General features: G+C 44.5%; 1 protein-coding gene and 1 long non-coding RNA gene across 6 annotated transcripts in view; one reads left to right on the plus strand and one right to left on the minus strand.

The window, feature by feature from the left end:
• The window catches only part of LOC109292441, a 209,582-nt gene extending 200,561 nt beyond the window's left edge, over positions 1-9,021 (minus strand). Inside the window, exon 1 of one of the 2 annotated variants that reach the window (XR_002096121.1) lies at positions 8,581-9,021. This is a non-coding gene — a long non-coding RNA (uncharacterized LOC109292441). The remainder of the gene's footprint in view (positions 1-8,580) is intronic. The other variant, XR_002096122.1, reaches the window with a different exon arrangement.
• The window catches only part of EYA2 (EYA transcriptional coactivator and phosphatase 2), a 128,381-nt gene that overhangs the window by 84,215 nt on the left and 31,912 nt on the right, over positions 1-12,254 (plus strand). For all 4 annotated transcript variants that reach the window (XM_019509856.1, XM_019509857.1, XM_019509858.1 and 1 more), the window contains one exon: positions 9,398-9,487. In XM_019509856.1, the coding sequence (XP_019365401.1) occupies positions 9,398-9,487 (90 nt within the window). The remainder of the gene's footprint in view (positions 1-9,397; positions 9,488-12,254) is intronic.

Genomic DNA, 12,254 nt, shown 5'->3' on the forward strand with positions numbered 1-12,254 from the left:
TGGACCTGCTCAAGATGCATCTGCAGATGCATGACAAGGTACGGTTGACCTTCCTAACTGCCTCCCCACACTGCCGGCCCATGTTCATCTTGGAGTCAATGATGACTCCAAGATCCTTTTCCGCATACTCAAGTGGAAGTGTGACTGCAAGACATGTAGGCATACTCAAGCTGGCCTTACCCTGTCTGGCATGAATGGTGGTAGCAATGAAGATGTGGCAGCATGGACTTCTGGGCTAAGGACAGACGTTCAAAAAACCCAAGGCAGAAGTGGTCAGAGTTTCGTGCTTTACTGTAAGTGCCCGAAGTTGGGTCAGGAGGGACCAGAACAGACACTGGCTCTGAGGGGCAAGCATTATGCAGACTGCCTGCAGTGGCCAAAGCCAGCAGGTTGGGGGTGCTCCCGAATGCCTCTAAGCAGGCTGCCTCTGGCCCCTACCCCCCTGCCAACAGCCATGTGCTGGCAGGGGGCAGGGCTGGCTAGCAGGGCTGGGCAATGGGAGGAGGGGAGTGAGGAGTGGAGGCCCCCCACCATGCTAGCTTAGATCTGGGGTGGCTGTCAGCAGGGCAGGAGGGGTGGGGAGAAGGACAGGGGCTGTGCTTAAGACACCAGTGACCTGGATCTGCCCCCCTCCGCCCCCTCCTGGCAGACAGATCCACCGTATGCTACTGAGGGCAGGGTATTGGAGGTGTCCAAGCTGGCTGCATCCACATACGTCCCCAGGACGTGTCACGCAGGGCCTGGGTTGGCAGAGGCTCCAGGACAGGAGCGATTGAGAAACATAGCCGGCTGCGGGCATGCGGGGCCAGTTGTCACCAGTGTACACCTCTGAGGATGGGAGCAAGGTGGGGGAAAAGCAATGGGATTCAGGCTCTAGCTCCAAGGATGCCAAGCCACTCTGTGCAGACAGTTCTGTGCTGCCGCCTGCCTCCTGGTACTGCCCAGGCAGCTGGTTCTGCCCTGCCCTGGCCCACCCTGCCCTGCCATTTTCCTGGCCATCTCAGGCTCACAGGGTGATATGCAGGGCAGCAGCTTTAGGATGGGCAATTCTTCCCCCAACCCATTGTAGCAGCTGTTCCCCCACAAGGCACTGGCTTCTGCCCCATGCCCACTACCCGGGGGCCAGTGCCTCTCGTGGGGCCACCTCAATGGGCAGGTGGGGAAGGTGCTGACTTGAGCCACAGCTGGGGCGGGGGTCCCCAGGGAGTGGCACACTAACCCCAGAGCTCCTGCCCTGTGGGGACTGTCCCTGGTACAGCTGTAGGGCACCTCACCCAGCGGGCAGTGGGGTAGGGCGGGGCAGCGCAGAGTTGGCTGCCTGGGCAGCACTGACAGACAGGTGACAGCAGAGTACAATCTTCACAGAGTGGCTTGGCATTCTTGGAGCCAGGTCCTATTGCTTTGCCCACACCCTGCCCCTAGAGGTGTGCATCAATGACAGCTCCAGCCCCACATGCCTGTAGCCTTCTGTGCTGCCCCTGTCCTGGTGCCTCTGCCAGCCCAGGAGATGCCCAGCACTGGGCCCTGTCCGGTATGTCTTGGGTGCATGTGTGTGGCTGCAGCTGGGCTTGGATGCCCTCAGTACCCTCAGCAGCACATAGCAGATCTGCCTGCTGGGTCAGGCTGGGGGTCACTCGTGGTCCGGGGTCACTGGTGTCTTGAGTGCAGCTCCTGTCCCATCCCACTCTCGCACCCTCCCAAGTCCCACTGACAGCTGCCCCAGACCCAAGCTAGTTCAGTTGCGGGGAAGGGGTGCGTGGCAGGGTTCCTCCTTCCTGCTCCCATGCAGAAGACAGGGCTATATGAGCGCGCAGGAGCAGCCAAGCGCTGGCGGAGGCTAGCCCTCTGCCCTGTGAGGGGAGGGTAGCAGTGGGGGGAGGGAGGCAGGGCTGCAAAGCAGGCTGGGATGCTGGCAGATTGTGACCTAGCTTGCATCGGGAGGGGATCTGGGTCAGATATTCAATAGATTCATCTAACCTAAATTGATTAAGTCTGATACCAGACTGATCCAGATCTCTTAGACCAGGATTCACCATTTTTAAACCAGTCTGTGCACCAAACTTCTGTGCAGTTGTGGGTTTAGACCAGTTTCTGTTCAGTTATATGTAATGTCTGGCCCAGTATTTGGTCACTCCTTAGATAAATAGCAAGGAACTTAGTATGGGTATACGGCCTCTATTGTTATTGCCTAAGCTAGATGGATCAAACCTGAAATCATATTCTCAGTTGCAGTATATACAAAGTCTATTTCACATGCAACAGTCATCATTAAACAACTCCGCAAGATCTATTTTAGCAGAACTGAATTGTGTTGTGCCTTGTTCTGGCTGTAACTGTTCACTAGAGCCAACCCAAAATTTAGACAAAAACTTCTCTAATCAGAAAATGCTGGGGGGTTTTCAAAAAGCTCTTTATTATAAAAATGTTTCAACATTTTTTTAAATGCTGTCAATATTGTATTTTGACACCTTTGAAACAAAGATGGTGCATTTTGTGGGTTAACTTTTTTTCATTTTGAAATTTAAGTCAATTTATAGCAAAATTAGAATAAAAACAGGCCAAAATTGACATGAAATATGAATTGACCCAATTTTTGATATCTTTTCCAGAATTTAGATTCACAAAAAAATTACAATTCTGATTTGAGAGGCAAGTTTTTTAAAACATCACATTTTGCCAGTTCTAGTATTTAGTTCAAACCATGAAAGGACTACAAGAAGGGGGAAAAAATAACCCTCTGCTGAATGAGGTTACTTAAAAACAATTCATATCTTGATCGAATGCAAAATGGGCAGGTCCAAAAATAAGCTGTTATAGTGATCTAGTCTACATTGTAACCAGTTTGATTCTAATTTACAGGGGCTGGAACAGGCCAGGTAAGGTATTTTTCTACTTGTGTTGCAGGATCCAGTGACTTCTGTCTCCCTGTTTTTTACCTTTCTCATCTCCAGAAAACATGGTATGGGGATTATCCTTGAACCAAAGGACACTGAAGACTTCTCTACAGACTTTGGTTCACATCCCTAGCCCTGCCCCTTAATACTAAACAAGGGAGATGCTAGGCTAAATAAAAATGGACCAATGAAAATAGTTTTTGATGGAGTGATATTGTTCTGCTGAATTTAAGGTTGCAAATAGGATAGCATTAATCCACAGTACTAGACAATTCCAGGAGTAGGAATACTGTCACCAATTGCTTTACATAAAATAACAATCACAGGTTTCAGTTGAGCTCTAAAAAAAAATTTCCCCTGAACAAAAGGGCTCTCCTGGCAAAGAAATGGAGTTGTCATCAGTATGACTGCTTAGACATAATATAAGATTGATATAAGAAATGAAAACATAATTCCCGTGGAGTTGTGTAGGTACAGCACCAGTTCTAAGGTGGCTGGAGTCTGTCCTGCAAGATCAGGCCCTGGTTCAGGCAGTCCACACAGTATGTGACATAAGTTCTTCTTAGCTAGAAATGATAACAGTGGCTGTTCAAATCACAAACAAGAGAGACTTTTAAAGTAACTGACCCAGTTCAAATGGTTACAACTTTGCTCTACCTTCCCATTTCTGGATCCCAGCTAGCTTATGAGGACAGCGTTACAGATTCGTAATTACCCATCCGAGTGGTCTTGCAACATTACACCACAGCAGAAATGTCTGACGACAACACTGTAATCTCTGTTCCTTCCCTTTTGCATTGGACGGGCACAATGGCAGTCCTTGTACTCCTCAGTATACTAAGGCCTTTTCTAAACTGGTGCTCCTGCTATTGTGCTAACCTTTCTAATCCCATAGGAAGGTGCATGTGTTCCCTGCCAATGGTGGCACAACAGCTGAGCTCTCTCAGGGTTCCTGCCTGTAACATATCCCTTAATGCTATAACTGCACCCCAAAAGTAATTGGGTGAAGCTGTTTAATTTGGGCACTTAAGGAAGCTACAACAGCTGTGCATGACAGAGGTGACGCATCCAGGGATGGACTGTAATGTCTTGCAATTTTATTTACAAAGGATATTGCTTGTTTTCTACCCCTACCTCTCATTGTCCTTGTTAGTTAAAGCAGAACTACTAGATTAGTAAGGGGGTAGGACCTCATTCTTCTAATGTTACTAAACAAGCACTCAAAGCTTGTGTTTCCAGTTTAATCCATTTTTGCTGTAAGAAGTAGTTCTTGGGAGGAGATTATTTTTTAGGAGTTTAAGATCCAGTCTCACTACTGGGTTAGTGCATTCACAGATTGTGTCACCTTCAAAACCAGCCTTAGGTTAAATGTTTCCCACACACATGGGGAAAACTGGACCCTTAGAACCTAACAGATCCCAGAGAATTACTAGGATAATTTTCAGTGTATATGGGCAACCTTGTGTAGGTTTTCCAAACCGAAGCTAGCTTAGCCAGCCACTAAACCAGGGGTGGGCAAAATGCGGCCCGCCAGACCACTCTATCCGGCCCACGAGGCGCCTAAAAATTTTTGAAAATTAGTATTTATCTGCTCCTGGCTGCCTGTCATGCAGCCCTCGATGGCTTGCCAAAACTCAGTAAGCGGTCCTCTGCCCGAAATAATTGCCCGCCTCTGCACGAGACAATCCCCCTAAAGCATAAGTATGAAGCCACTGCATTGGCTTCTGCAACACCTGCTTTCCCAGTAGACAGGCTGCCCTTTTACTTGGCTGATTTCCAGCTGCTGGAACAGCACCTTATGTTGGCTTTCACCAGTTGTGAAATAAAGCTGCCCTTCAGCTAAAGGCTGAACCCAGCACGCTACCTTGCCTGGCATAAAGGGAGTGCAAAGAGGATATTGGATCTGAAGGAAAGTATTGAGGTGAAGATTTTTACTATGGACCTTGAATCTTCGTCTCAGTGTCTGTGGAAGCATCAGCTCCATACTGTTAAAAATCATTCAAAACATTGTATTCTAGCACTTGTTTTGCATCATACCTTAAATACATCTGTCAGAAGCTGAGCTGACATGCTTCCAATTTGGGAAGAGAGGTCATCCATTAAAGTCAGCCCCTCCTAGAAAGGAAGGCAGCAGACTCTGTACTGTCCTTAGACAGTGACTTGCAATACTCTTAATTTGAATTTAAGAGTCTCTGTTTTATTCAGCACCTAATGTAACCAACTCCTTCCCTGATACCTGTCATACTGACACCAAGAAACATCAACTAATAATCACTACTGCTTTCTGGTAGCCTGTTTGCATTCTTCCATGCTGCCTCTCATCTTTGGGAGAAGATTCCTATAAACATCTGCAAAGCTACTTCATTATTCTTCTTTGAACTCCTCCTTTCCTGTGATCCTTACAGAAGACTTTGACAAGATGTGAGGTGCTAGGAATATTTCCGGTCTTGCAGGCAAATATTACCTCATTCTTTCCTTGTGCTTCTGTCTGTCTGCAACAAAAATTATTAAGCCAAGAGAGATCTTTTTGTTCCGTGTCTGTACAGCACCTAGCGTAATGGATCCAGCTCTGTGACTAGTACTTCTTGGAGTTATGGTATACAGGAATACAAGTATGGATTCATTGCGCAGTCCTGGCCATGACTGGTGCCTCTGGACACCAATTTATCTGAATAATAAATAATAATAGGAGTGCTGATTTGCCTGTTTAACTTTATCAGACTGTTTTAGACTTGGAAACATGCCCTACTGTAGAGGAAATGTCCATACTGTGCTATGCATTGATGCCAAATCATTTCCCTAGTTGACTTCCCTGCTGGGTGGTAAAGTGCATTTTTCTGTTTTTATTTTCATTCCATCACATTCTCTATCTCAAGAGAAGGATTTTTTCTCATCTGCAGTTTAATCTACATATTGTTTCAGTTTAAGAGAAAGTAACTTCATACACTGCACTGCACAAATGTTCCCCACTCCACGCTGGCTATTAATACCAATAAAGTTGCAGACAGACCCAAAGAAAAGAAACATATGAAAGATACCGACCAGTGAGATATCCGAAAAGAGATTTAAAAGGTAATGGCCCTTACAATATAGAAGAAATAAATTGCTTCATTAAAATAAAATCATTCCTTCCTAGCTACATCTTTCCTTCAAAATAGCTCCCTTGATGTAACTTCACGTGGGCAGTAAAATTCAATTCAGTGTTAGTCACAGAGAGCTTCTGCAATAACCAGAACATTAATTAGAGCTTTCCAAGCACCAGCATGCTGAAGAAAATCAATACCCTTACACCTGTGCAACTGTGTTGGTGCCTCCATCAGCACTAGGGACTTGCTCTAATTCTCCCATTGGCAGTCCCCATCTCGGGAGCAGAGATCTGAACATCCCTAAGGAAACAGGCAGTGCTCCTCTGAGGCATGATTTGCTGCAGTGTACATTCCCACAGTTTCAAATAGTCCCAACTGAGACTTCGAGCAGGTTTGAAGCAATTGTGCCAGGGATTGAAAAGGCCTTCCTGATTTTAATTTTGATCTCCTGGATAAATAATCTTGGAAAGAAATTATTATAAATATTTATTTCACTCATGCACTAAATACTTGAAATATGTAAAAATTGGGGTGGGGAGTAGTTTTAGACCTTTTATGACAAAAATTTGGATTAGGAACATTGGCCGTAAATTTTTTAGTTTTACTTTCAGCCAAAAAGAAGAAAGAGCCCTTCTCTCCTGGGCAGTCGCAAGCATTTTTGAACATGGGTAACAATGGTTTTCTCTAGTTTAGCGTAGTCCCTGTGAGTCATTCATATGGCTGCAACCACAACCATTCTATTCTAATTAAAGACAACTACACCAAGAATGCGTAATAATTAGGTTACGCATCTGCCACAAAGGTTGATTGAAACAGCCTCCAAACACTGTGCTCTCGGGTAGGCCTCCTAAACTAGTTCATTACTGACCTCACCATGCAATAACATAATTCTACAGAAACCTGCAGAAAATTAGGGCAAAGACTACATATAAATCTGCACTGTTTTAGCAGGGCTTGTAACTTCAGTGGGAGAAAGCCACCCACATACATTAGAGGCACACAAAGATAGGAGATCCCTGTCTTAATGAAGATGAATTGCAACTGGAGAGCCCATTGGTCTATTTCAAGCTTTCTTGCTGCTTAATGTGATGGAGCAAAATGCATCTGAACTGAAAGGGTGTTTACCAGATCACCCACTGATTACTCTAGTTTGTGTTTAAGAAATATTTAAGAAAATAGTTTGCAGATGAATAGCGCTTAAGACCCTTTGACATCATGCATTTCTGTGATTTTACACTGGACTTGGATAAGCAAGTTATTTGGCCTGAATATAGGGAGACATGGAAAATAAAAAAACAATATTTAGCACTGTAGTGGGCTAAGCTGAAGTGGCAGTCACAGCGGATTCATACAAAACCATTTAGAGCCACGTGTCACAAGAGAGGCTGTGTCAGGTGCTCATTTATCAGCTTTGTTATTGGGAGTTGCATGTTCCCAGCGAGAGATCAAGCCCCAAATAGTGAAACAGATTACTTGATCAGAGGATCACTGTCTAGGACTAGTTTAAAATTAAATCTAGGGAAGATCAATAATTATTTCACTTAATTTCATTTTATTCTTGGAACAGTATTTCTAAACTAGAAGAATGGCATGACCGGGGGAGGAATTTTATGCAGCCATTTGTTATGTAGTGCTCAAAATTTACTAGATACTTCCCACAAATAAAAAGGCACAGTCCATGTCCCTAGGAGTTGACAGTCCATGGGTAGCTAATGAATGAAACCAACAAACAAAAGGGATGAGGAGACAAATAATAGGGCCACTGATTTCAGTGAGAATTCTGTCACTGATTTCATTGTGGGCCAGGATCAGGGCCTGTATTGTGGAAGGTTAATGAGCATTTCTTGGTACTTGTGCCTGCGTAAGTAATATTAGATCTCTTTCTCAAATAATTAAAAATTAGAGGACTGTTTTTAAGTGCTGGCAGTGCCAAGACCCCATGGGTATGGTACCCGATGCTTTCCTTTATCAAACACTTTGAAATCTGCAGGTGGAAGTGCTGTATAAGAGTCAAGGTTTACTATTAGTGGTTCTAGTGCTATATGAAGTTACCATGCACACAAGTTCTAGTGTTATATGACATTACTATGCAGTCAGTCATGCTAGAGTATGTAGAAGCCTCTGACAATATCCCCATTTCTAACACATGGTATAACTAATGCTTTGTTTAGAACAATTTTTTTGTTCTGATGTAATTCTTTTGGTTCGTGATGCAATTTTTTTTGTCCCCAATAAAAGTATACCAATACAATCCATAGTGCGCCTGCTGTGATGCTGGTATAAAGCTGCTTTATAGAAAAACAGATTTTTCCTCTTCCTGAATTGGAATAGCTATTCTATATAAGCAGTGTTATAATTCTGCTGTAGGGGATTATATGGTAACTAACTATACCTAACTAACTTTAACTACACTGTTATATCGAAAACAGTACAATCTTTTGGTTTAAATGAGGCCTAAAAGGTGCATTATTTGTCTCTCTACCAACTCCCTATTACACTTGGTCAGTCTTTCAACAGCAGAACTAAGGTCATACCCATACTGCATGGGCCCATCCAAATTGTAAAATACCCTTTATCATCCACACTTAAAACATTTTTACCTGGCATGGAGATGTCATTAGCTTGGGTTGGGATATCTGGCAGGAGGTGTAAGATAGAGCCTTGTGGCTTCCAAATAGGGCATGAAGCCATTCTCTCTGCAGTGCGGACTAGTGATGACCATCTTCCAAAGCCTCCCCACAATTCTCCTAAAAGATAGACAAATTCTCTCACAGTTGACAAGGTGGAATCCTAGAGCATTTCAACACGAAGAGCCTTGTGATATGTACCTAAATGAACATGGGCAGAGAGGGACGAGTAGCAGAGCTTTGCAGCGGGAATACTGTGCTAGCTGTATATGAGTAGTTGATACTGATCAGTTGGCTTAAATCTGCAGTAAAGATATCCCTTAAGATTACTGACTGATGTGAATGTGCCCTGCAGAGAAAGCAATCTGGCTGGATGTTCAGAACAGTGAACCAAGAGTCAACGCCTGTGTTCTATTCCCAACTTGTCGCTGAGTTGCTGCTTGGTGTTAGACAAGTCACACATGAGTAAAACAAGACACGCTGCTAATTTCCTATGGGAGTTATGAAGCTACAGCTTTGTAATACTTCCTTAATAGCCTCACCTCAAACATGCTACATGTTGTTCAAGATGAGCCACATGCATCCGCAGGGGGCCAGAATTTGGCCACATATGAAGTTAAGGAAAAGGATGGAAAACTATTATGAACATATCTGGGAAATAAGCAGCATTAATGTGTATACACCAAAAACAATGTGCAGAGTAGGCAGACCCCAAATTCAGCCAGAAGCAGAAATCACGGAAAGAAAGCTTAAAATCACTAAAGAATGTACTCATTTTACTGTCTCACAGGACACCACCACCTCTGTGCGGATAGGTCTTATGATGGAAGAAATGATCTTCAACCTTGCAGATACGCATTTGTTCTTTAATGACCTGGAGGTATGTAGCTACTTACTTTACTTTAACAACTCTTTATTTATCACATGCACCTGGCTTATCCTTGGTTTTCCAGCCCTGACATTTAGTTTAGTGGGCCTGGGATGACTTGTTGGAAGCATGTTTCAGAGGGTACTTCTGCCATTTTCACTGTTACGGACTTTTTAAGAAAAGTAGAGTAACCATGACGCCTATTGGCACTCTTGCTAAATCTAATAATAGAGACAATGCTGCCTTTTCCTCCTGTAATTTACTATTAAATAATTTATTAAACTATATTAGCATAGATCTTATAGGACATACAACAACTAATTTCTATACTGGTTCCAACCAACAGAAATGGTTCCTTGTCCCTGTAATCTTTATTCTACACTCATAGACACTAAACCAAAGGGCTTCTGACAGTCAACCCCATAGTACAAACTGAGACCACATACATGTCTTTTGCACAAAGAAGCCAGGAAGTCTTTGCTAGCTGAGGGGACATCAGCTCTGTTGATGTATTGCATCAGGTAAAATACGAATTTAACATAACACAGATTCAAAACACATCAAAGGCCTTTTAGACCATGTACTGAAGCCAAAGGAAGGGCAGAATATGCATGACTGAGAAGTCAGCTGTAGAGTGCTGGTGAAAAGCTGTTTGAACTCATAACCAGTCCATCATTACGAGTGGTCTTAAATGAGTAACACAGATTTATTCAGGATTTTCTAAGTAAAAGGCAGGTTTTCCTTGAAGAGAATGAGCTGGCTCCATAGGCACAATATATTCAGGAAATTGTCTGAAACAGTATGGGTCAAAAGGCATCAGTGTTGTGTTGGCATCCCATAGGCACACACCCCTCCCTGCCTATTTACTTGGAAAAGTAAGAATTTGCCAGCTGAACTGGCCCCATGAGGGCTTCTGATTCCTTTACTTTTTAGCTCTTTATAACCCATATGGGGGCTCAATAGAGTTACTGCTTTCTTAAGAAATTTCTAGACATTTTCATTTCCCTTTAAAGAAAAATGGTGTGTAGCACCTGAAGTGACATTTCTTTCTTCTTCCAGCTTTACCCCAAACAGTGGGTACATGAAGTGCAAGGTAAAAATCATGGAGACTAAGTGAGAAAAACTATTTAAGAGCATAAGACACTGTATAAATGAAGATAATCTATTTAGAACATAGCCAACACTTTTCATTCGTGTCTCAAAAGATGAGCAAGTAGTATCAATATTAAGTCCACTGTATAGGTGTAGAAACAGTTGCAAAAGCTACTGATAAGTGGCTTTCCCAAATCTCTATACTGCAGAAGCTCTATGCATATTCTATTAGATCTAGGGTACTGCTGCACAGGAGTCAAATTTGCAAATCAACACATTTTCTCCATGCTTCATCCAGCCTCTAAGACCTGAAATCATGACCATGTTATTCAACTTCAGCTGTTGGTTAACCAAGCACCTCAAAGCAGGAATGCCGTTCCCTCTACTCTTACCAGTGTCAGTGAGGGCTTCTGTGGCTGCAAGGAGAATAGGGTTCTTAGTTTAGGGTAAATTGTTTATTTACAGTGAGTCAGCCTTTGAGATTTCCAGGCTTAAGCCATCATTAAGGCAACAGAAGCCACTTGAGGTCAGGACCTAGAATTTCTCTCATTCACTCAAGACCTGACTCATTGTGTGACCTGGAGGGCAAGGGCTAGATCTAAGGGGTTAGGCATCTAAAACTAAGGCTATGTGTAGATGAAACGGGGGGCATGTGTGTACAACACTTTAAAGCAGGTTAAATGCTCGTGCATTGCTTTAATGGTGTTGGTGTTTGCACGTGTCGGCGGTGTATTGTGCAGTAATTCCAGCCGCTGTAGCAAATTTGGCAGCATAATGTGCCTTAAATGACTTGGGGCGTAACACACCTTAAATGACACCTCCAAGGAGTTTTAGTTTGCTGCCCTACAGCCACGGAGTGAAGCACTGGGCTCTGTGCAGCTCAGGGGCTCTGCAGGAAGCCCGTGCAGGCAGCCTGGCAGCAGCCTGGGAAGGCAGGTTCCACCTGAGGAAAAAAAATAATAAACACTGTGAGTCTGCTCTTCTCCCCCCACCCCCGGAGCCTACCTGAGCTGTGTGGGGGTCCGCTGTGTGGGTGGCTGCAGTGCCTGCCATGGAACTGCCCGAGCTAGATGCCTGCAGGTGGGTGCCGCCTGGGGGCGCCGCTGCTGCCAAGGAGGGAAGCACCAACCCTCCCCCTCCACCAGCAGCTCGCCCTCCCCTCCCCGCTGCTGGAGAGGCAGTTAAGTTGCACAGATGCACACATGTACATGACATGGGGGTTTAAAGGGCCCTAAATTGAAGTGGTGTTTTTAAAAACCCACCACTTCAATTTAGGGCCCTTGTCTTGTCTACACACACCATAAGGCACTATGAGCACCTGACTTTTAGGCCAGAGATGGGCAGGTAGGCAACCCCCACGAGTGCCAGAGTGTGGCACATGAAGGCATTTAGCTTAGCATGTGTGCCTGCGGTCAGTTTTGGGCTGTGTCCAGTTTTGGGCTCCACAATTCAAAAAGGATGTGGAGAAGCTTGAGAGAGTCCAGAGAAGAGCCACACGCATGATCAGAGGTCAGGAAAACAGACCTTATGACGACAGGCTGAGAGCCATGGGGCTCTTCGGCCTGGAAAAGCACAGGCTCAGGGGTTATCTGATGGCCACCTACAAGTTTATCAGGGGTGACCACCAATATCTGGGGGTATGTTTGTTCACCAGAGCACCCCAAGGGATGACAAGGTCAAACTGTCA

The sequence above is a fragment of the Gavialis gangeticus genome, unplaced genomic scaffold (assembly GCF_001723915.1).
Source record: "Gavialis gangeticus isolate Ggan-Ray unplaced genomic scaffold, GavGan_comp1, whole genome shotgun sequence".
NCBI lineage: Eukaryota > Metazoa > Chordata > Crocodylia > Gavialidae > Gavialis > Gavialis gangeticus.